The following is a 23,644-nucleotide window of genomic DNA, read 5'->3' as shown; positions in this document are numbered from 1 at the left end:
TGGTGAAAGAGGGAATGTTTTGGGGAGTGTTTTTTCAAATAAAACTTTTTTTGTTGTCTATTTTTTTTTTTTTTTTATTACTGACTGGAGTCGTGATGTCAGATATCTGATAGATGCATGACATCACTAACACCAGGGCTTGATGCCAGGTGACATTACACATCTGGCAGCAACCCCATATATTACCCCGTTTGCCACCGCACAAGGACAATGGGATGAGTTGGGGCAAAGCGCCAGGATTGGCACATCTAATGGATGCGCCACTTCTGGGGTGGCTGTGGCCTGCTATTTTTAAGCTGGGGAGTGACCAATAACAGTGAACCTCCCTAGTCTGAGAATATCAGACCACAGCTGTCTGCTTTACCTTGGCTGGTGATCCAATTTGGGGGGGACCCCGTGTTTTTTGTTTTAAATTATTTATTTAATTTAAAATAACAGCGTGGGGTGCCCTCTGTTTTGGATTACCAGCCAAGGTGAAGCTGCCAGATGTGGTCTGCAGGCTGCAGCCGTCTGCTTTACCCTAGCTGGCTACAAAAGATAGGGGGACCCCACGTCGTTTTTTTTAATTATTTATTTGTTCGCTAAATATAAGGCTAAGCACATGAAAGTCACTAAAGGTTGCCAGCTTAGAATATGCAGGGGCGTAGGACATTATATATGTCTTTCTCATCTATCTATCTATCTATCTATCTATTCATCTATCCGTTATCTATCTGTCTATCCATTATCTATCTATCTATCCATTCCTCTATTTATTCATTCATTCATCCCTCTATCTCTCTGTCTCTATATCTATCTATCCATCTCTATATCTACTCATCATCTATTTATCTTTCTTGCTGCTTCCATTTTTAGCGGTCCACAAAAAAAACGGAAGGCACACGGATGACACACGGATCGTATACGGAACGGAACGGATGCCACACGAACGCATCCGTGAAAAAAACGGACCGTTTTTGCGGACCGCAAAAAACGGAACGGTTATGTGAATGTAGCCTCAGGGAGATCTATGTTTGGCCCATAAGACTTAACAGCTCAGTTACATATAACAAAAATGTGGATTATTTTGGCATAAAATATTAGATCGACAATACCAAGGAATCATTTTATTCATCTTTCTATGATCTGCATGATAGATGGCTTAGGAGTAGAGATGAGTGAATCCGAGGTTCAGTGTTTGAAGTTCAGACCAAACACGGACTTTAAAAAAAAAAAAAGTTTGGGTACTTTACGTATACAAACCACTCGGGCAAGCATTGCTGTGCTCGGGTACTCTCGGTGCTCAGCCCAGTGTGAGCTGCTTGTAGTGTTTGATCGGCTCACACTGGGGTTAACAACAGCGTGATCGGATGTAGTGTGCACCCCAAAAAAAAAACAAAAAACTCTGACCACCCACCCCCAGAAGCGATCTGTTTATGGCTGGCTGTATGAGGGCAGAGACCTGAACGGCCCAGTTAGTGATTTCTATTGGGATTCAGGTCCAAACTAAACATTAAATAAAGTCCAGCTAAACCATTCAAAGCAAACTTTATATAAAGTCCAGGTGAACCCACCGAACCGAACTTCCATTTCTACTTAAGGTCTCTATTACACGTCAGTGAATCTGGTAAGTATGTTACTGTTTTTTCACATACCAGAATCACAGAGATATACAGACCCATTAAAATCAATGGGTCTGCGCACACATCAGTGATTGTTTTTTACTGAGGTGTTCACATGTAATGTACACACGAGTCAGTGTGCTCCTCACGGACAGAAGTCCATTTTTTTTTGGCATCACTGATGTCCCACAGACCACTATGGTGTGATCCGTGAAACACGTAACAGAAAAACACGGACATTTAAAATAAAAAGCTTTTTAAACTCACCTTCTCCAGTGATGCTGTCTCCAGCCACTGCTCTCTCCTGCTTCCAGGCCAGCTAATTATTCTCATGCATATGCATTTATGCACTGCACCACCGACCTGGGAGTAGCTGCAGAGGAGAGACAGCGGTCGGAAACAGGAGAACAGGAGATATCAGCACCATGGACAGCAATGGCGTGGACTGGTGAGTAGATCTCCATGTATTATCATGGATAGCATAGGGAGAACACACGTGTGCCAAAATCACGGCACATGGAGGGACATATGTACTTTTAACACGTCAGTGAAAAACATCTGTGTTTTCACTGATGTGTGAAAGAGGCCTAAGAAGATTGATCCTACTGACAGATTCCCTTTAGGGTATGTGCGCACGTTGCTTTTTACCTGCTTTTTACCTGCTTTTTTGCTGCTTTTTCTTCTGCGCTGTTTAATGCCAAAATGGATGTGTTCTTCTATTCAAGCAAAGTCTATGGGAATTTGGGTTTCTTGTTCACACTATGTTGTTCAAAATGCTGCCTTTTTGAGGCAGAACTTTGGTCAAAAACTCAGCTTTTCAAAGAAGCAACATGTCAATTGTTTTTGCCATTTGGGTTTTGCACTGCAAAGCTGAGTTTTTGACCAAAGTTCTGCCACAAAAAGGCAGCATTTTAAACAACATAGTGTGAACAAGAAACCCAAATTCCCATAGACTTTGCTTGAATAGAAGAACACATCCATTTTGGCATTAAACAGCGCAGAAGAAAAAGCAGCAAAAAAGCAGGTAAAAAGCAGGTAAAAAGCAACGTGCGCACATACCCTTACTTACCCTCCCCAGATCCAGAACTAAAGCGGGCTTTACACGCAATGACATCGTTAACAAGATGTTGTTGGGGTCACGGAATTCGTGACGCACATCCGGCCTCGTTAGCGACGTCGTTGCGTGTGAAATGCAGGAACGACCATTAACGATCAAAATTACTCACCTAATCGTTGATCGTTGACACGTCGTTCCTTTCCCGATTATCGTTGCTGTTGCAGGACGCAGGTTGTTCATCGTTCCTGCGGCAGCACACATCGCTGTGTATGACACCGCAGGAATGAGGAACATCACCTTACCTGCGGCCGTCGGCAATGAGTAAGGAAGGAGGTGGGCGGGATGTTCGGCCCACTCATCTCCGCCCATCTGCTTCTATTGGGCGGCCGCTTAGTGACACCTAACGAACTGCCTTCTTAGAAAGGAGGCGGTTCGCCGGCCACAGTGACGTCGCTAGGCAGGTAAGTATGTGTGACGGGTGTAAGCGATGTTGTGCGCCACGGGTAGCGATTTGCCCGTGACGCACAACTGACGGGGGTGGGTGCTTTCACCAGCGACATCGCTAGCAATGTCGCTGTGTGTAAAGCCCGCTTAAGTCTCCACTGCTGCTATTGTCTGCAGAGCTGACATCACATGCTGCAGCCAATCTGTGAGCTCAGCGGCTCTGAGCTGCTTCTGCCGTCTACTCTGGCAATGCTTCTGAGCCGAGCTCAGTTATTAGCTGTAGACCCTGTTACGATAATAATTCAATTATGGGCAGTAAGAATTACTATCAGTATAAAAACCTAATTGGACTGTAATATTGATAACACAAATCCTATTAACCCACAATTTAGAGAAGGGGAAAAAAAAATCCAATAGAACTCATGTTCATAGGGATTGTCAGTTTAATCAAATGTATCAAATTGGCTTCTTAGCTCTGGAATTCAATTTTGCAATGTCCAACTCCCAGTCCTCCAAAGGATCAGAAAAAGGAAGGAACTAATTTATATAACAGGTATTAATAATAACATTAGCGGGATTGCTACAATGCAGGATCAGCGGCGGACATATAATTGGTAGAACCTGTGCGGTCAAGGGGCCACTACCACCTCCAAAGCATTTAGAATTGTGCATTATGATGAACTATTGGGCTGCAAAGGGCCTATATATTATTCTTGCACAGGGGCTTCTTCTATGTAGGATTGAGGCCAACCAATTATTTGGGGTACAGATGATTTAGCTAAAAAAAAAGGCCCTTCACAGAATCCACTGTGCCAAACTCTCAGCTGTGAGAAGTAAATAGTTTGCACGGAATGTCAACCTCTGGGTAAAGTCTGGGTAAAGCAGTAAAGTTTGCATTTTCTGATAGTAGGAAAACATCTTCAATCAACCTTTCAACCAGAGGAAATTCCAATTTTTAAAATAGTTCACGTGTGAAAAAAAAGATATTCCAAAGAGATAAAGTGTTATAAGGTTGTGTGCACACGCTGAGTTTTTTGTTGCAGATTTGGTTTATTTTTAAAAAAAAACACAAGAAAAGACACACCGAAAACGCATGACAAAGAAACCCACCAAAAAACAAATGCATTTTATTGGTCCATTTTTCTGCTACAAGGGGAGTTTTTTGGTGCAGTAAATTTCTGCACCTAATTTGCAGCGTGCACACATAACCATAGGGTATGTGCACACGATCAAGACTCGCTGCATCATGGACACAGCAGGCCCACGAGTCTCCTCCACAGGAGAACACAGCTGCCTGTGCCCATGATCAGGGTTCGGGGCGCTGCCATCTCTGTCTTCTCCCTGCAGAGAACGCTTGAAGTTCCGCAGCAAAAACTTGACATGCTTGCAGTTCGGTAAGCCACACCACAGGTCAGGTAACCCTGTAGGTTATACACGCACAGTGGGTATGAGATTTTTAAAAATTCCATCCACTGTGTTTGTACTGTACAATGCAGCATTTTGGACACCACTAAAACATGCTGCATCCAAATCACTGTAAACCCTGATCGTAGGCACGCAGCCTTAGGCCTCTGTCACATTCACATGAAAATCACGCACGTGCCGCGTAAGGTAAGTACGTGTCTCCGGTACGTGAAAAAACTGCCAAACACGTACCGGAGGCACGAACGTGTGACAGAGGCCTTCAAGAGGCAGAGAGAAGCTGTCTCTTTGCTTTCCTGTATCTACAAAGTATATTAGTCTATAGATCCTACAAATAGCACTAGGAGACATAGGTCCATAAAAAAATAACTTTTATTAAATAATTATAATGGCATAAAATACAACTGAGTACATATATAGGTGAACTCAGGTAGATATAAATAGCTGAACAGATGAACCAGCACTTATATTTATGGAGTGGTTGGTACATCGGCAAAGGAGGGAAAATGTATATAATTAAATGCTATATTAACCCATGGGGTAATGTGTGCCATGTTATAATACACTTAACTAAATATAAATACAGCTCGCTACCACCCTGAGATCAATAACAATAAAGGTCCCTCTTTCACCTACCCATTGCTCCTAGTACAGGTCGTCAGGTCAGACAGCCCCGACGCGCGTTTCTAGTGGACTTTTTTCGGGAGGCTGTGGAGTGTGAATTTGTCTCATTTGAGAGAAGTCCCCACTTTTACTGCCAGCTGTACTTGTACTGTAAACTACAGCTGAAACATGCTGCATCCAAAATGCTGTAAACCTTGATAGTGGCCACGCACCCTTAAAGAGGCAAAGAGCAGCTATCTCTGCCTTCCTGTATCTACAAAGTATATTAGTCTGTAGGGGGTAATAAAAAGCATAAAAAGGTAGGTTCAATATTAATAATAATCCTATAATTATACCTCATTTATATTATTATCCATTTAGTAACTCCGACTTCCTCTCCCTGTCTGGGTAACACTATACTTTGCTTGTGTCAATATTAGAAAAAACAAAGTTGAGGAACCATTTATTAAGGTCTGTTTTGCTTCAGCTTCACACGCTGTGCCAGTTACAGATACTGCAGATGTTGATAAAGCAATGTAGTAATTATTCATCCCTGAAAATTATTCTATTTGTCATAACATTAGTATAGTCACTAGTGGGATATCACTTTATTACCGAAAATGTGACAAGATAAAATAACCCATGCTAATAGAAGAATTGTATTTATTATTCATTTGTTTTTATGTATCTTGGCTAAGCAGGAGGGTGGCTCCCTATGAGCGGGACTAGTAGTTACAGCATGCCTGCAAGTAATACTGAGGTCTGGGAGTCCACAGCAAGCAGAGCTAAATGTAGATTACCTTGGCATAAGAGTAAAATACATCAAAAGTTTCTTCCTAAGTTTCCATAGAAGGAAAGAGTCATGACAATATATGAACTTCTCTAAACACATCTAGCGAGGTTTGGTCTCTTCTACGTCTGTGTAGATGAGATCGCAACGCAAGGGAAAGAAGAAACATCCATTGTTAATTTTAGGCAATGCTTCCCTTTTGCATTGTGTCCCGCTTTTCATCAAAACGAACATACAGGAGAGTGGTCCTCCCAAATGTAATGTGAAAAGAAGTGCAGACACAGTATCAAAAGCATTACCTGTCACCCATTGACAAAACCGGCGCTAACTCATTTTAACTGTACATTTTATCACGTACGCAGCTATACTGTTTCTGCCATATTTTTGCTTCTTGTTGCAAACATCCCCAACAGGTTAAAAACAGGATTATTATTTGATTTGACAGTCTGAATTATTTTTGTGCCGTTGTGTAAAGTAAATTTGACATAATGCACAAATGTGATGTGAACAAGTCCCAATATGCAAAAAAGAAATTGTCTAGATAATATGTCATAATTAGTGATGAGCGAGCATGCTTGTCACTACTCGGTACTCGCACGAGTATCGCTGTACTCGGGCTGCTCGGCGGGGACCGAGTAATCTCGCGATACTCGTGCTGTACTCGTGGTCTTCATTTCTGCATGTTGGCGCTCTTTTGAGAGCCAGCCCTCATGCAGGGATTGGCTGGCAGACCACTGCAATGCCACAGCCCTGTTAGTTGTGGAATTGCAGTGATTGGCCGGCCTGCACAGCGTGACCGAGCCTTTATATCGGCCGGCGCGCTGTGCTCTGCTCACAGCTATTCAGACATTCAGTGTAGGGAGAGTGTCGCTGATTCAGGGAAAGCTTTGCGGCCCTTTATAGTTAGTTCCGGAGCAGGGCTGCAAACAGTGTGACCAGAAGTCCTTCTCAGGACTATTCTAGTTGTATACAGGCAGGCAGGGTATAGCCAGGTCGGAGTACAGTAGCAGAGTCCTTCTCAGGACTATTGTTGCTATATACAGGCAGGGTATAGCCAGGTCGGAATACAGGCTAGTGACCAGAAGAGTCCTTGTCAGGACTATTGTAGCAGTATACAGGCAGGCAGGCAGGGTATATAGCCATTCCTAGTGGTGACCGTATACCAGCCTTCATCATATCTGGGGCTGGTGTACACAGTGTAAAACAGTCCAGATAGTGTCAGACTTCTCAGTAATTGTCGCTCCTAAAAACCAGTTAGGTTCTTATTGCGTCCGTGCTTGCATTTAAAAACAGCACGTGTGTGGCAGTCGGTGGCAGCGTACAGGTGCGCGTTTTGCACAAACTATTATATAACGCACAAGTCTAGTGTATAATACACGTCAGTCAGCAGTGTCTGATAGTGTCAGACTTCTCAGTAATTGTCGCTCCTAAAAACCAGTTAGGTTCTTATTGCGTCCGTGCTTGCATTTAAAAACAGCACGTGTGTGGCAGTCGGTGGCAGGGGACAGGTGCGCGTTTTGCACAAACTATTATATAACGCACAAGTCTAGTGTATAATACACGTCAGTCAGCAGTGTCTGATAGTGTCAGACTTCTCAGTAATTGTCGCTCCTAAAAACCAGTTAGGTTCTTATTGCGTCCGTGCTTGCATTTAAAAACAGCACGTGTGTGGCAGTCGGTGGCAGGGGACAGGTGCGCGTTTTGCACAAACTATTATATAACGCACAAGTCTAGTGTATAATACACGTCAGTCAGCAGTGTCTGATAGTGTCAGACTTCTCAGTAATTGTCGCTCCTAAAAACCAGTTAGGTTCTTATTGCGTCCGTGCTTGCATTTAAAAACAGCACGTGTGTGGCAGTCGGTGGCAGGGGACAGGTGCGCGTTTTGCACAAACTATTATATAACGCACAAGTCTAGTGTATAATACACGTCAGTCAGCAGTGTCTGATAGTGTCAGACTTCTCAGTAATTGTCGCTCCTAAAAACCAGTTAGGTTCTTATTGCGTCCGTGCTTGCATTTAAAAACAGCACGTGTGTGGCAGTCGGTGGCAGCGTACAGGTGCGCGTTTTGCACAAACTATTATATAACGCACAAGTCTAGTGTATAATACACGTCAGTCAGCAGTGTCTGATAGTGTCAGACTTCTCAGTAATTGTCGCTCCTAAAAACCAGTTAGGTTCTTATTGCGTCCGTGCTTGCATTTAAAAACAGCACGTGTGTGGCAGTCGGTGGCAGCGTACAGGTGCGCGTTTTGCACAAACTATTATATAACGCACAAGTCTAGTGTATAATACACGTCAGTCAGCAGTGTCTGATAGTGTCAGACTTCTCAGTAATTGTCGCTCCTAAAAACCAGTTAGGTTCTTATTGCGTCCGTGCTTGCATTTAAAAACAGCACGTGTGTGGCAGTCGGTGGCAGGGGACAGGTGCGCGTTTTGCACAAACTATTATATAACGCACAAGTCTAGTGTATAATACACGTCAGTCAGCAGTGTCTGATAGTGTCAGACTTCTCAGTAATTGTCGCTCCTAAAAACCAGTTAGGTTCTTATTGCGTCCGTGCTTGCATTTAAAAACAGCACGTGTGTGGCAGTCGGTGGCAGCGTCAGGCTCCATATTGTCCCTGGATAGAGACGTGCATGATGGCCTGTAAACATGAAGTGCCCATTGTAAGGAAGTGGGTCTATTGTAGTATAGCCCTTAGGCAGGGCAGCCAAAAATTGGGAGGCTCCACGTTGTCCCTGGATAGAGACGTGCATGAGGGCCTGTAAACCTGAAGTGCCCATTGGAAGGAAGTGGGTCTATTGTAGTATAGCCCTTAGGCAGGGCAGCCAAAAATTGGGAGGCTCCACGTTGTCCCTGGGTAGAGACGTGCATGAGGGCCTGTAAACCTGAAGTGCCCATTGGAAGGAAGTGGGTCTATTGTAGTATAGCCCTTAGGCAGGGCAGCCAAAAATTGGGAGGCTCCACGTTGTCCCTGGGTAGAGACGTGCATGAGGGCCTCAAAACATTGTTCCCATTGCAAAGGAGCGGGTCTCCTGTCGTTGTAATGTCCATTCTGCAAAGATTGGGCGAAAAAATTTACCACTGGGGGTATACCTGAAACAAAGGCCTAAGTATTGCAATTTGTAACGGTCATCATCATGGTGGCGCATGAGGAGAAGGAGGAGCAGTCCAGCGATTATCCAAAGTCCAGAAGTGTGTACCCATGGGTGAGTGGAGGTACATGGCAAACTTTAAATTCCGCTCTCATTTGCTGGTGGTGTGGTGAAGTCTGGCCCAATCCAACCCTTGTTCATCTTGATCAGAGTCAGCCTGTCAGCATTTTCAGTTGACAGGCGGGTGCGTTTATCTGTAATGATTCCACCTGCGGCACTAAAAACACGCTCTGACAAAACGCTAGCAGCAGGGCAGGCCAGGACTTCCAAGGCGTAGAGAGCCAATTCATGTCACGTGTCCAGCTTGGATACCCAATAATTGTAAGGCACAGAGGAATGTCGGAGTACAGTTGTTCGATCTGCAAGGTACTCCTTCAGCATCTGGGCAAACTTAGGATTTCTTGTGGCACTACCCCGCACCTCAGGGGCTGTGGTACGTGAGGGGCTGAGAAAACTGTCCCACATCTTAAAGACTGTTCCCCTACCTCTGGCGGATTGGACTTGTGCCTCTCTCGGCTGTACGCCTCGGTTGTCCACTGATTCATGACCTATGCCGCTAGCGTTTTGTGAGGGGAATGCTTTGCCTACTTCCGTGACTATGGCCTTCTGGAACTGCTGCATTTTGCCTGACCTCTCCGCCTCGGGAATAAGAGACGTAAAGTTCTCCTTTTAGCGTGGGTCTAACAGTGTTACCAACCAGTAATGATTGTCGGCCAAGATGTTCTTAACGCGAGGGTCACGAGACAGGCAGCTTACCATAAAGTCAGCCATGTGTGCCAGACTCTTAACAGCCATCACTTCAGTATCCTGACCAACACGATGACTGAACATGCTGTCCTCCTCCTCCTCCTCCTCATCATCTACCCTGTCCTCTGGCCAGCCACGCTGAACCGAGGATATGACTGCATGTCATATCCTCAATTTGGCCAGAGAGTTGCTCCATGTCTTCATCCTCCTCCTCGTCATAGTCCTCCACTGCACGTTGTGATGAGACGAGGCTGGGCTGTGTGTTATCATCACCCACACCCACTACTGTTTCTTGCTCAAACTCATCGCGCTCCGCCTGCAATGCATCATGGTTGTTTTTTGAGCAGAGACCATTTTAGAAGGCAGAGAAGCGGTATGGTGACGCTAATAATGTCGTCATCGCCGCTCACCATCTTGGTGGAGTCCTCAAAGTTTTGGCGGATGGTGCATAGGTCGGACATCCATCTCCACTCCTCAGGTGTTATGTGTGTAGTTTGACCCATTTCCCGACGGCTTAGGTGATGCAGGTACTCAACAACTGCCCTCTTCTGCTCACATATCCTGACCAACTTGTGCAGAGTTGAATTCCAACGCGTGGGGACATCACACACCAGTCTGTGTGCCGGAAGATGCAAACGGCGTCTTAAGCCGGCAAGGCCGGCTGAAGCAGTAGGTGACTTTCGAAAATGTGCAGACAGGCGGCGAACTTTTACCAGCAGATCAGACAGCTCTGAGTATGACTTTAGAAACCGCTGAACGACGAGGTTGAGCACATGGGCCATGCATGGAACATGTGTCAGCTGGCCTCGCCTCAAAGCCGCCACCAGGTTCCGGCCATTGTCACACACGACCTTTCCTGGCTTTAGGTTCAGAGTTGTGAGCCAGTGATCTGCCTGCTGTTTCAGAGCTGTACACACCTCTTCTGCATTGTGGGGTTTGTCACCTATGCAGATTAGCTTCAGCACTGCCTGTTGCCGCTTCGCCGAGGCAGTGCTGCAGTGCTTCTGTGTCGCCCTGGACAAGCCAGGGGCCACAGAGCACAACACTTAAACACCCAACACTCCCTGCAGGCATATCATAGTCAAAACACAAAATCCTTGTTGCCTTCCCCAGGGGCTGTTGTCCACACCAGGGTGTGGAGCCAGGCGGTTGGTCTCCACCCACCGAGGAGGAGGGAAAACACAGGCAGTGAGAGTTAAGCTAAGGAAGTGGAAGGAGGAAAGTAGTAGAGAGGAGAAAAGTGACAGCAAAGAGCCTGAAGTTGGTCCGGGTGTGTGGACCGGACAGGACAGCAAGGTTGGCAGGATGTGGTGACCGTCTGCAGTTGAGGCCGATTGGAGTCTGCCGTAAGGACCGTGGACGGGTGGTGACCCGGCCGTACCGGACCGGTATACAAAGAGAAGCCAGCACCATTGGCAGAGGACTTTCGGATCCCGGCAAGGCTTGGTGTCGCCGTGAATTTGCCAAATCCGTTAGTGAAGGGAACCTCAGGGTTTCCAAACAGCCAAGTCCAGATAGAAGGCAACCGTACAACCGTGAAGGGGAGACACCGCCACCGCCAAGGGCAACCGTCTCCCAGGGCCAGCGCCTGTGGGCAAAAGGGGCTCCTCCGGCCCATATCCAGGTCGGGGAGCGGGTTACCGTTGGGAAACCATCACTACCAACACTTAACTTAGGTGCAGGGAGAGACAGTCATCACTAACCTGCAGGGAGGAACAACCGCAGCCGTCCGAGTGACCCGTCCATCCAGCCACTTGTTTTACCGTGAACTGTGTCATCATCATTGGGCTGAGTGAGTACCTCCATGCCGTGCGGCACAGCGCTGCCCCTGCGACCCTGCACCTCATCAGGCCCCGCAACCCGCCTGTCATCCATCTCTACCCCATCACCAGGCCCCGGGACAACCAACCCCCCTACCCACGGAGGGGAGAAATAACAACAAAGCTGCTCCCTGTCACAGGCTCCCGGGATCCCCGTCCAGAGCAGCGGTGGTGTCCACACAATCACCACAACCGTGGGTGGCGTCACGGACATTATCCCCAAAACCCAAACCACCCCTTTTCACTCACGGGCGAGTAGCGCCGCTCGAGTCCCCGGGATCCGGCCATCGCTCGAGCCAACGAGCGATAGCAGCAGCCGTAGAGCAGCGTCAGCCGGACCCGAGCAGTGGGAGAGCGCACCGTCCCCTCCTCCGCCCGCGACACTTCCAGCTTGGGACTGGTGTGGAGGGTAAAGTGGATGAGGATGCGCAGGAGGAGGAGGAGGCTGAGGAGCATGACATTCCGGAGCTGTAGAGTGTGTGTGAAACCCTGACTGAGGTAGGGCCTGCAAAACTTGGTGTGTGAAGGACGTGTTCCGTCCCTCGCTCAGACTGGGTCCCAGCTTGCACAATATTAACCCAGTGTGACGTCAACGAGATGTAGCGGCCTTGCCCACATGCACTTGTCCACGTGTCTGTGGTTAGGTGGACTTTGGCTGAAACAGCGTTGTTCAGGGCACGTGTGATGTTTTGTGACACGTGGTGGTTATGCAATGCGGGGACGGCACACCGGGAGAAATAGTGGCGGCTGTGGACCGAGTAACGTGGGACAGCTGCCACCATCAGGTCGCGGAATGCTTCTGTCTCAACCAGCCTAAAAGGCAACATTTCCAGCGCAAGCAGTCGCGAAATGTTAGCATTTAGAACTGTGGCATGTGGGGTGTTGGCAGTGTATTTGCGCCTGCGTTCAAAGGTTTGCTGAATGGATAACTGAACGTTGCGCTGGGACAAGGACGTGCTTGATGATGGTGTTCTTTCTGCGTAGGCAACTGCAGGTGCAGGAGTGGAGGAGGCTTGTTCGCAGGCAGCATGGACAGGGGATTGGCTCGCATGCACAACCAGCGAAGACGTAGCAGTGACATCAGCAAGCACTGCTCCTCGACTCTGTTGTACTTCCCACAAAGTCGGGTGCTTGGCTGACATGTGCCTGATCATGCTGGTGGTGGTCAGGCTGCTAGTTTTGGTACCCCTGCTGATGCTGGCATGGCAGGTGTTGCAAATGGCCTTTTTAGAATCATCTGGAGCCAACTTAAAAAACTGCCAGTGTCAGAGTTCCGGGTTTTCCAGTTTTCTTTTGAAAGAGCTTGCCCTTTGTTAACATGGAGTTTTCTGTTCTGTTGCCCTACTTCCTGTCCATCTGTTTAAAAGCCGCCCCTAAAGCTTAGTCCAGTGCCTGAGTATACTGCTTCCTGTGTGCTCCTGCCCTGCTGCTTTTGGTTCCTGATTGTTATTCGGATCCTCTTGGAAAACAACCGACACCGACTCTGGACTTCATCTGGTATCATCTAGCTGTGCCCGGACTCCGTTTGCCGTCTTTGGTCGGCACTTCTGCCCAGTTCCTTCCGTTTAATACCACTCTGGACTCACATCACGTACGGACATTTTTGGACTTACCTATTGCCCTTTTGTGTCCCGGCTGCTGCGCATTTAGGGCTTCTGGGGTGATTGCCAGACAGTCCCTGTATAGGGGTTCGCTCTTGGTGGTCTCCCTGGGGGAGTCCGGTGCGCGGTCCCGGGAATTCCCTTTCGCTCCGTCCCTGGAAGGTATTTCCTGTATTTATGTTCTACTGTGTTTTTGTTCCGTTTATGTACATATTTGCTGGTTGCATATTATAAACGTCTTGCACCAAGAACTCGTCTCTGGTTGTCATTGCCCTAACGCAATCGAAATCCTCAATACATACAATAGTATTACAGCCAGACTCGGGAAGACCTAACATTTGTACAGGCACCTTGTGTCGTGTTGTTCCGGGGAACAGTTGCCTGACGTCTGCCTGGGGCCACCACTCTGCTTCTTACTGCCTGTTGGGATGCTACGCCTCCCTCCCCCTGTGCACTGCTGTCCTCGCTCTGCATATCCTCCTGCCAGGTTGGGTCAGTTACTGGATCATCCACCACGTCGTCTTCCTCTTCCGCACCCTGCTCCTCCTCCTGACTTCCTGACAATTGTGTCTCATCATCGTCCACCCCTTGTTGAGACACGTTGCCAACTTCGTGAGAACGTGGCTGCTCAAATATTTGGGCATCTGTACATACAATCTCGTCATGGCCCACTTCAACAGGAGCTGGCGAGAGGCCAGAATTTGTGAATGGAAACGTGAACGAACAGCTCTTCCGAGTGTACAAGTGTGGGATCAGTAATGTCCGTGGACGTGTACTCGGCCTGGTGGTAGGAAGGAGGATCAGGTTCTGAAATGTGCGGTGCAGTATCACGGCTACTGACACTTGACCGTGTGGAAGACAGAGTGTTTGTGGTGGTGCCAATCTGACTAGAAGCATTATCCGCTATCCAACTAACAACCTGTTGACACTGGTCTTGGTTCAAGAGCGGTGTACTGCTGCGGTCCCCAAGAATTTGGGACAGGACGTGCGAGCGACTAGATGTGGCCCTTTGTTGTGGCGAAATTAGAGCTTGCACACAACCTCGGTCTCTGCCTGCACCACCATCACGTCCACTTCCTTGTTCGTTGACAACGCCCTTGCGCATTTTGCAATGCTGTGCTGATGTGTATTATTCACTAGACTTGTGCGTTATATCCAAGTTTTTGCAAAACTCACACAAATGCAGCGGAAAGCTGCCACCAACAGGCACACACGTGCGGTTTTTAAATGCAAGCACGGAGGCTCTAAGAACCTAACAGGTCTCTATCCAGGGACAACGTGGAGCCTCCCAATTTTTGGCTGCCCTGCCTAAGGGCTATACTACAATACACCCACTTCCTTCCAATGGGCACTTCAGGTTTACAGGCCCTCATGCACGTCTCTATCCAGGGACAACGTGGAGCCTCCCAATTTTTGGCTGCCCTGCCTAAGGGCTATACTACAATAGACCCACTTCCTTCCAATGGGCACTTCAGGTTTACAGGCCCTCATGCACGTCTCTATCCAGGGACAACGTGGAGCCTCCCAATTTTTGGCTGCCCTGCCTAAGGGCTATACTACAATAGACCCACTTCCTTCCAATGGGCACTTCAGGTTTACAGGCCCTCATGCACGTCTCTATCCAGGGACAACGTGGAGCCTCCCAATTTTTGGCTGCCCTGCCTAAGGGCTATACTACAATAGACCCACTTCCTTCCAATGGGCACTTCAGGTTTACAGGCCCTCATGCACGTCTCTATCCAGGGACAACGTGGAGCCTCCCAATTTTTGGCTGCCCTGCCTAAGGGCTATACTACAATAGACCCACTTCCTTCCAATGGGCACTTCAGGTTTACAGGCCCTCATGCACGTCTCTATCCAGGGACAACGTGGAGCCTCCCAATTTTTGGCTGCCCTGCCTAAGGGCTATACTACAATAGACCCACTTCCTTCCAATGGGCACTTCAGGTTTACAGGCCCTCATGCACGTCTCTATCCAGGGACAACGTGGAGCCTCCCAATTTTTGGCTGCCCTGCCTAAGGGCTATACTACAATACACCCACTTCCTTCCAATGGGCACTTCAGGTTTACAGGCCCTCATGCACGTCTCTATCCAGGGACAACGTGGAGCCTCCCAATTTTTGGCTGCCCTGCCTAAGGGCTATACTACAATAGACCCACTTCCTTCCAATGGGCACTTCAGGTTTACAGGCCCTCATGCACGTCTCTATCCAGGGACAACGTGGAGCCTCCCAATTTTTGGCTGCCCTGCCTAAGGGCTATACTACAATAGACCCACTTCCTTCCAATGGGCACTTCAGGTTTACAGGCCCTCATGCACGTCTCTATCCAGGGACAACGTGGAGCCTCCCAATTTTTGGCTGCCCTGCCTAAGGGCTATACTACAATAGACCCACTTCCTTCCAATGGGCACTTCAGGTTTACAGGCCCTCATGCACGTCTCTATCCAGGGACAACGTGGAGCCTCCCAATTTTTGGCTGCCCTGCCTAAGGGCTATACTACAATACACCCACTTCCTTCCAATGGGCACTTCAGGTTTACAGGCCCTCATGCACGTCTCTATCCAGGGACAACGTGGAGCCTCCCAATTTTTGGCTGCCCTGCCTAAGGGCTATACTACAATAGACCCACTTCCTTCCAATGGGCACTTCAGGTTTACAGGCCCTCATGCACGTCTCTATCCAGGGACAACGTGGAGCCTCCCAATTTTTGGCTGCCCTGCCTAAGGGCTATACTACAATAGACCCACTTCCTTCCAATGGGCACTTCAGGTTTACAGGCCCTCATGCACGTCTCTATCCAGGGACAACGTGGAGCCTCCCAATTTTTGGCTGCCCTGCCTAAGGGCTATACTACAATACACCCACTTCCTTCCAATGGGCACTTCAGGTTTACAGGCCCTCATGCACGTCTCTATCCAGGGACAACGTGGAGCCTCCCAATTTTTGGCTGCCCTGCCTAAGGGCTATACTACAATAGACCCACTTCCTTCCAATGGGCACTTCAGGTTTACAGGCCCTCATGCACGTCTCTATCCAGGGACAACGTGGAGCCTCCCAATTTTTGGCTGCCCTGCCTAAGGGCTATACTATAATACACCCACTTCCTTCCAATGGGCACTTCAGGTTTACAGGCCCTCATGCACGTCTCTATCCAGGGACAACGTGGAGCCTCCCAATTTTTGGCTGCCCTGCCTAAGGGCTATACTACAATAGACCCACTTCCTTCCAATGGGCACTTCAGGTTTACAGGCCCTCATGCACGTCTCTATCCAGGGACAACGTGGAGCCTCCCAATTTTTGGCTGCCCTGCCTAAGGGCTATACTACAATAGACCCACTTCCTTCCAATGGGCACTTCAGGTTTACAGGCCCTCATGCACGTCTCTATCCAGGGACAACGTGGAGCCTCCCAATTTTTGGCTGCCCTGCCTAAGGGCTATACTATAATACACCCACTTCCTTCCAATGGGCACTTCAGGTTTACAGGCCCTCATGCACGTCTCTATCCAGGGACAACGTGGAGCCTCCCAATTTTTGGCTGCCCTGCCTAAGGGCTATACTACAATAGACCCACTTCCTTCCAATGGGCACTTCAGGTTTACAGGCCCTCATGCACGTCTCTATCCAGGGACAACGTGGAGCCTCCCAATTTTTGGCTGCCCTGCCTAAGGGCTATACTATAATACACCCACTTCCTTCCAATGGGCACTTCAGGTTTACAGGCCCTCATGCACGTCTCTATCCAGGGACAACGTGGAGCCTCCCAATTTTTGGCTGCCCTGCCTAAGGGCTATACTACAATAGACCCACTTCCTTCCAATGGGCACTTCAGGTTTACAGGCCCTCATGCACGTCTCTATCCAGGGACAACGTGGAGCCTCCCAATTTTTGGCTGCCCTGCCTAAGGGCTATACTATAATACACCCACTTCCTTCCAATGGGCACTTCAGGTTTACAGGCCCTCATGCACGTCTCTATCCAGGGACAACGTGGAGCCTCCCAATTTTTGGCTGCCCTGCCTAAGGGCTATACTACAATAGACCCACTTCCTTCCAATGGGCACTTCAGGTTTACAGGCCCTCATGCACGTCTCTATCCAGGGACAACGTGGAGCCTCCCAATTTTTGGCTGCCCTGCCTAAGGGCTATACTATAATACACCCACTTCCTTCCAATGGGCACTTCAGGTTTACAGGCCCTCATGCACGTCTCTATCCAGGGACAACGTGGAGCCTCCCAATTTTTGGCTGCCCTGCCTAAGGGCTATACTACAATAGACCCACTTCCTTCCAATGGGCACTTCAGGTTTACAGGCCCTCATGCACGTCTGTATGCAGGGGCATTGGTGAACCTCACAATTTTGGACTGCCCTGGCAAAGGAAAATACTACAAAGACTCACTTCCTCAAAATGGGCACATTAGACTCAAGAGGCCTTCATGTACGTCTCTTCTCAGGGACATCGGAGTGCCACACAATGTTTTCACGTAAAATCTTTCATGTATTAATCTCAAAAAGTAACATACACCAGCTCTATCTCACTATTGCGTATGTGCCCTTAACATTTCTGCCATGAAAAATCATTTTGGGGTCATTTTGGAAGGTTTTCTGGTGAGTCCGTAAAAATGGCGTAAAACGCGGACAAAATTGTTCACAGCTGTGACTTTTCAGTGATAAATGCTTCAAGGGGTCTTCCCCATGCTGTTGCCATGTCATTTGAGCACTCTTCTGAGACTTTTGTGACATTTTTAGGGTTTCTCCATGCTGCCGGGGGGTCATTTCACAAAAATACTCGGGTCTCCCATAGGATAACATTGGGCTCGTTGCTCGGCCCGAGTACACGAGTATCTTGGGATGCTCGGCCCGAGCTTCGAGCACCCGAGCTTTTTAGTACTCGCTCATCACTAGTCATAATGAAAATCTGCAATCCGAGTTTTATCCTATGTTTACCCGAAAATAAGACAGAATCTTATATTATTTTTTTGCTCTGAAAGATCGGCTAGGGCTTATTTTTAGTGGATGTCTTATTATTTTTTCATGAATAATAATCCTCAATTATTTTTCAGTAAAAAAAACATTTATTCAATTATACTCACATTCATTCTGGAACATCAACATTCTCGAAACCCTGTATGTAATACGTGTGTATCTATCAATTAAAAGACTTTTTGGTGACAACCTACTCATGGTGTCATGTCACAAGGGTCCTGAAGCAATGTAATCATTAGCATAGAAACACTAGGAGAATAGGGGCCCTTTGAAATTGCCCAGTTTCGGTTCATTTCTTTTAGGGTATGTGCCCACAATCAGGACCGGCTGTGTCCTGGACGCGGTGGGTCCTGACCTGTCAGACCACAAGTCCCCTCCGCAGGAGAACGTAGGAGACCACAGCTGCTCGTGCCCACGATCAGGGTTCAGAACACTGCGGTTTGTCACTTGTATTCTCCCTATGGAGGTTGCTTGTGTGGTGCCCCTGCGGTTTCAGGCGTCACAGGGTACTGCACCTCACGCAAGGTGCAGTATTCATCTTGGATATGGAGGAGGCCGTCACCGGTAATCACCACCAAATTCTTTCATCCAACACATAACACGGGAGCTCTTCCACTGGGACTGGGCTAGGGTAGGTGCTGGAGTGGCCATCATGAGGTTTGGGACCTCTTGCCCACTAATTCAGAAACCCAGGAGGCGGGGCACCAACAGGGGAAGTTAGGAGCCATCTCACACAGAAGTCAGCAGCAGGCATCTGGCAAGACTCAGGAACAAGCAAAAACAAAGAGAGTTTGAGGCCCGTGGTCTGAAGCTTTAAGCTCGACCCGGGTTTTTAGGAAAGAAGGGGGATCCAGGGTTCGTGGTGAGTGCAGAAGGCACCTGTGACCTGTTTCACGGCCCAGGAGCTGGAGTGGAGGGAAATCGCTGAAAGGTGACGCACAGAGGGAAACACTGGCCTCGACCTCCGAAGTATCCGAGATCGGCTGAAGCCCATCACAGCGTTGCTCGGTGCTCCAATGGCAGAGTGCTTCCAGTGAGTAAAAGAACTTGATCTGCACCCTCTGTGCCATCACTGCCGATGCTTGCAACCTCCCGCCGCTTTGCCATAGGCGACTACTACCAACAACATCCTCCCTGGGGCGTAGCTCTACCTGTGAGCTGCACTGCCGCAGGAACGAGGAACAACTTCGCCCCTGCGACAGCAGCGATAACTGGCAGCGGATGCCCATGTAAACGAGGAGCGATTTTGGACATTTCTGCAACAATCCAAAATCGCTCCTAGGAGTCGCACGCTACGACATCGCTACAGCGGCCGGATGTGCGTCACAAAATCCGTGACCCCAACGAGATTCGCTGTAGCGAAATCGTAGCGTGTAAGAGACCTTTGATTTCATCATGTCACATGACTGTGAAGTCACCAAAGGTCCTTAAATAATATTAACCTTGGAATACAACTGCTGGGGTCCTTAAGAGAGTGGAGGCCCTGAGAAATTGTGCAGTTTGACTCCCCCTAACACCAGCCCTGATTGTAACTAGGGAATTTTTTTTGTAACAGGGCTTATATTTCAAGCAGTCTCTAAAAATCCAGTATAATCATGCCACAAGGTCTAATTTTCATGGTACGTCTTATTTTCGGGGAAACACAGTATATACAGATGTTGCTGCAAACATGCAGTTTGGATTCCACAGCAAAAATCATTGGCAATTTATAGTATCATACACTTGGAATGGGTCTTTCCAAACCTCATCTACTAGAAGTGTAAATAAAGTCATGCAGAAATCCAAGGGTTCAGTAGATTTTCAAATATTATTCTGCATACTCTATTCTCATGCAGCGTTCTTGTGGATACTGACCAAAGATTTCACCCTTTGTAATTTATAAAATGAAATCCAGATCCAATGCTACTCAAATTGGCAAGCTACAATTATGTAGAGCAGCAAATGATGGCCACAATAAGGAATAGCTAGCCATCTTAGCCAGATATGCAATAAATGACCTAAATTTGCTCTTATATGCCTTATCATTATCATAGCTCAAAGAGTCAAAGCTCAAAGAACTTAGAGTCTCATGGCTTAGGTAAGACACTTTATGCTTGTCTAGCCAAGGGTGTAGTTGACAGTCCCACTATGACTTAGGTGGATTTAAGGCTACTTTACACGTCACAATTTATTGTGCGATCGCATTTGCGATCGCACCTGCCCCCATCAATTGTGCGGCACGAGCAATTTCTTGCCCGTGTCGCACAATGTTGTAACCCCCCGTCACACGTACTTACCTTCTAAAAGACCTCGCTGTGGGCGGCGAACATCCACTTCCTGAAGGGGGAGGGACGTTCGGCGTCACAGCGACGTCACACAGTGGCTGGCCAATAGAAGCGGAGGGGCAGAGATAAGCGGGACGTAAACATCCCGCCCACCTCCTTCCTTCCTCATTGCCGGCGGGAGCCACGGGATGCAGGTACGCTGTGTTCATCGTTCCCGGGGTGTCACACGGAGCGACGTGTGCTGCCTCGGGAACATTGAACAACCTGATGTTCGATATTTTGAAAATGAGCGACATAGCAACGATGAACGAGAAGGTGAGTATTTCTGCTCGTTCATAGCTGTCAGACGCTACGATATAACTAACGATGCCGGATGTGCGTCACTTATGACGTGACCCCGCCGACGCCGACATCTCGTTAGATATATCGTAGCGTGTAAAGCCCGCTTTAGTCATCATAGCAAATTGGTCTCCTTAATAGGGGATGAATTTAATGGCATCAGTTGGGATCTTATTGATGTGTGGTGTATTATGGTTTTGTAAGAAAAGTTGCAGACAGGGATCCAATGGCACATTCTTTAAGCAGTTCAGTCGTATAACACAAATATTAGACAACCCAAATAACTTGGATGAGTAACATATAAAAGCATGAACAACTATACTTTACAAGAGCTTATAGTGATGTGAACAAGGAGAAAGGAAGATCCATCACTTTTCATTCCTCTATGTTGCAATGAGAAAATAAAGAAGGGATGCCCATTCCTTATCGGACAAATGCCTCAATGTAAGGACACCTTCAGATATCAGCGCATATCGGTCAGAGCTGAGACCACAATGCGTGGACATCGTGGATCTCCTAAACTGAGTTCAGCAAGAATATATGAGGCCATAGAGTTCAGGTCAGAACACCCGCGCCCACTCCATGCATTGTAGTCCATGCATTGATCGATTTTCATGGACTTCTGAAGAACCCTAAATTGATCAATAATGGGGATTTGCCATTTATATTTATACAGCATCGGAAGTGATATGCTAATGAGCCGAGGGTCATACGATTGTGATCTGATCTTGCGATCAGATCACAGCTGCGGAAGAGAGGGGAGGAGCACTCTCACCCTCTCCTCTGTTACCTGTCTCTGCAAACATGCGAGTGCAGTGCGATGTTTCCCACGCACCCATAGACTTGTATGGGTGCGTGTGAGCCGAGATTCGCTGCCAAACACAGCATGCTGCGATTCATTTCCCATGCCAACATGTCATGAGAAATCAATCGCAGATGGATACTGCCCCATAGTTTTGCACTGGTGTGAGTGCAATTCGATGTTTCATCAGATTGCACTCGGCTATGTTAATCGCAAGTGGACCCAAGGCCTTACACTGCAAATTTTCACACGTTTTGCAAACCTTTCACAATGAAAACTCAACTATTTGGTGCAGAAATTTCATACACCCAACAACAAGCTCATTTTCCCAGTAAAATCAATCTGATAAGTATACCTAATTGCCTGAATAAAAGGATTGTATGTATGTGTGAATGATTACTTATACATACAATCACACATAATAGAAGTAAAGATATCTACTGTACAAGCAAATGAAAGGCGAACAATGAAAGAAAATGATTGTTTTGAACATTGAAATCTACTAATTTATATTATTTTCTGATTTCTTCCAAAGACAACAAGGAATATGATGCTTATCTTTCATATACCAAAGTGGATCCGGACTCATTAGATCATGAAAGCAAGGAGGAGGAACAGTTTGCACTAGAAATTCTTCCAGATATCCTAGAGAAACACTATGGATATAAGCTATTTGTTCCAGACCGGGACATGATCCCTAGCGGGAGTAAGTCTGTTTCAAATTTCTTATGTTAGCTTTTCTTGGGGGTTTGCATCTATTAAAAAAAGGAATTATATACTGTATGTATGTATAAATGAGACATCTGTTTAAACAATAATTAATGAATCAATTTCAGGGGAAAAATATGAGGTGTTAAAACACTCTGGGATTGAATCTTTTGAAAGTCAAAATCACCAAGACTGACAATTTCGATTCCCTGTGGATTGTCCTTGATAGAGATGTGTAACACAGTGAAGTCTAGAACGGTAGCCCACTCCTTTCAAGTTCTTTAACACAAACACAGCCTTAGCGAAATGACCTTACCAAAGTAACAGATGGTAACGCTATTTAATGACACAGCATTGTAAGAAGATGGACATGCTGCCTATGTTCCCCCTTGAAGATGCAAGAATTGTTGTGATGTGTAGCATGAATTGTGACTTGTATTTTTGTGTTAGATGGTATTTTGCTTTACAGTTGGGATAGATAGAGTTAATGTTTGGGACTAGCCCAGAGTGGGAGGGGCTAAAGTAAAGGGACAGAGACAGTTTCCTGTTAGGAGATGAAAGAGTGCAGTGTAGTTCTGGGCATTGAGCAAAGCCACATGAGGTGGGTGTCCCTGACTTGAGAGGAGACTAGGACAGTAAATAGCGTGATTTTGAGAAAAGAGAGAGAATTGACCGAAGGACAGAGTAGTTGACTGGAGAGGGGTTCTGGAATAGGATGTTCAAAAAGAAGATATATTCCAGCACTCTTGGTAGAAGAAATCTAAAGTTGAGGTTAAAACATCACATATTTATTGTGTAGTTTAAAATTGAAAAAATCAAAACCTATCAGAAGACACAATCTATGCGTTTCGAGCACGCAAGCTCTTAATGTTTTAACTTCAACTTTGAATTTCTATTACCAAGAGTGCTGGAAATGTTCTTCTTTTTGTACTAATTATGTCAAGCCAATCAGCTGGACTTGACTCTCGTACACTGAATGCAGCAAGCCTTTTCTAGGAGTTGTGAGTTGATATAAATTCTGAACATTCTTCTTTCCTAGGATAGGATGCCTAGGGGTACGTAGAGTTTGCAACTCTGAGAGATAATTGGCTAGCCTAGAAGAGTGCATGAGACAAATAAAGTGCCCCAAGAAGTAGTTCCCAAAGTGTCAAAAACAGAGAAGTTAAGTCTGGCCATATTGGCAAACATACTCCTTTTAAAAAGGAGGGGAAGTTGCAAAACCACGGGTTGAAAATAGGACTATCACTAACTGGATTATAGTACTGAGCTGGGTTTTGATTAAGTATTTGAGAGACTT

General features: G+C 47.1%; 1 protein-coding gene across 1 annotated transcript in view; it reads left to right on the top strand.

Moving 5' to 3' along the window:
* The window catches only part of IL1RAPL2 (interleukin 1 receptor accessory protein like 2), a 1,148,049-nt gene that overhangs the window by 1,098,687 nt on the left and 25,718 nt on the right, over positions 1 to 23,644 (top strand). Inside the window, exon 10 of the mRNA XM_075323820.1 lies at positions 22,175 to 22,345. Coding sequence (XP_075179935.1) covers positions 22,175 to 22,345 — 171 coding nt within the window. The remainder of the gene's footprint in view (positions 1 to 22,174; positions 22,346 to 23,644) is intronic.

This window comes from Anomaloglossus baeobatrachus, chromosome 9 (genome assembly GCF_048569485.1).
Source record: "Anomaloglossus baeobatrachus isolate aAnoBae1 chromosome 9, aAnoBae1.hap1, whole genome shotgun sequence".
Lineage (NCBI taxonomy): Eukaryota > Metazoa > Chordata > Amphibia > Anura > Aromobatidae > Anomaloglossus > Anomaloglossus baeobatrachus.
This window is presented reverse-complemented; position numbering and strand designations above follow the sequence as displayed.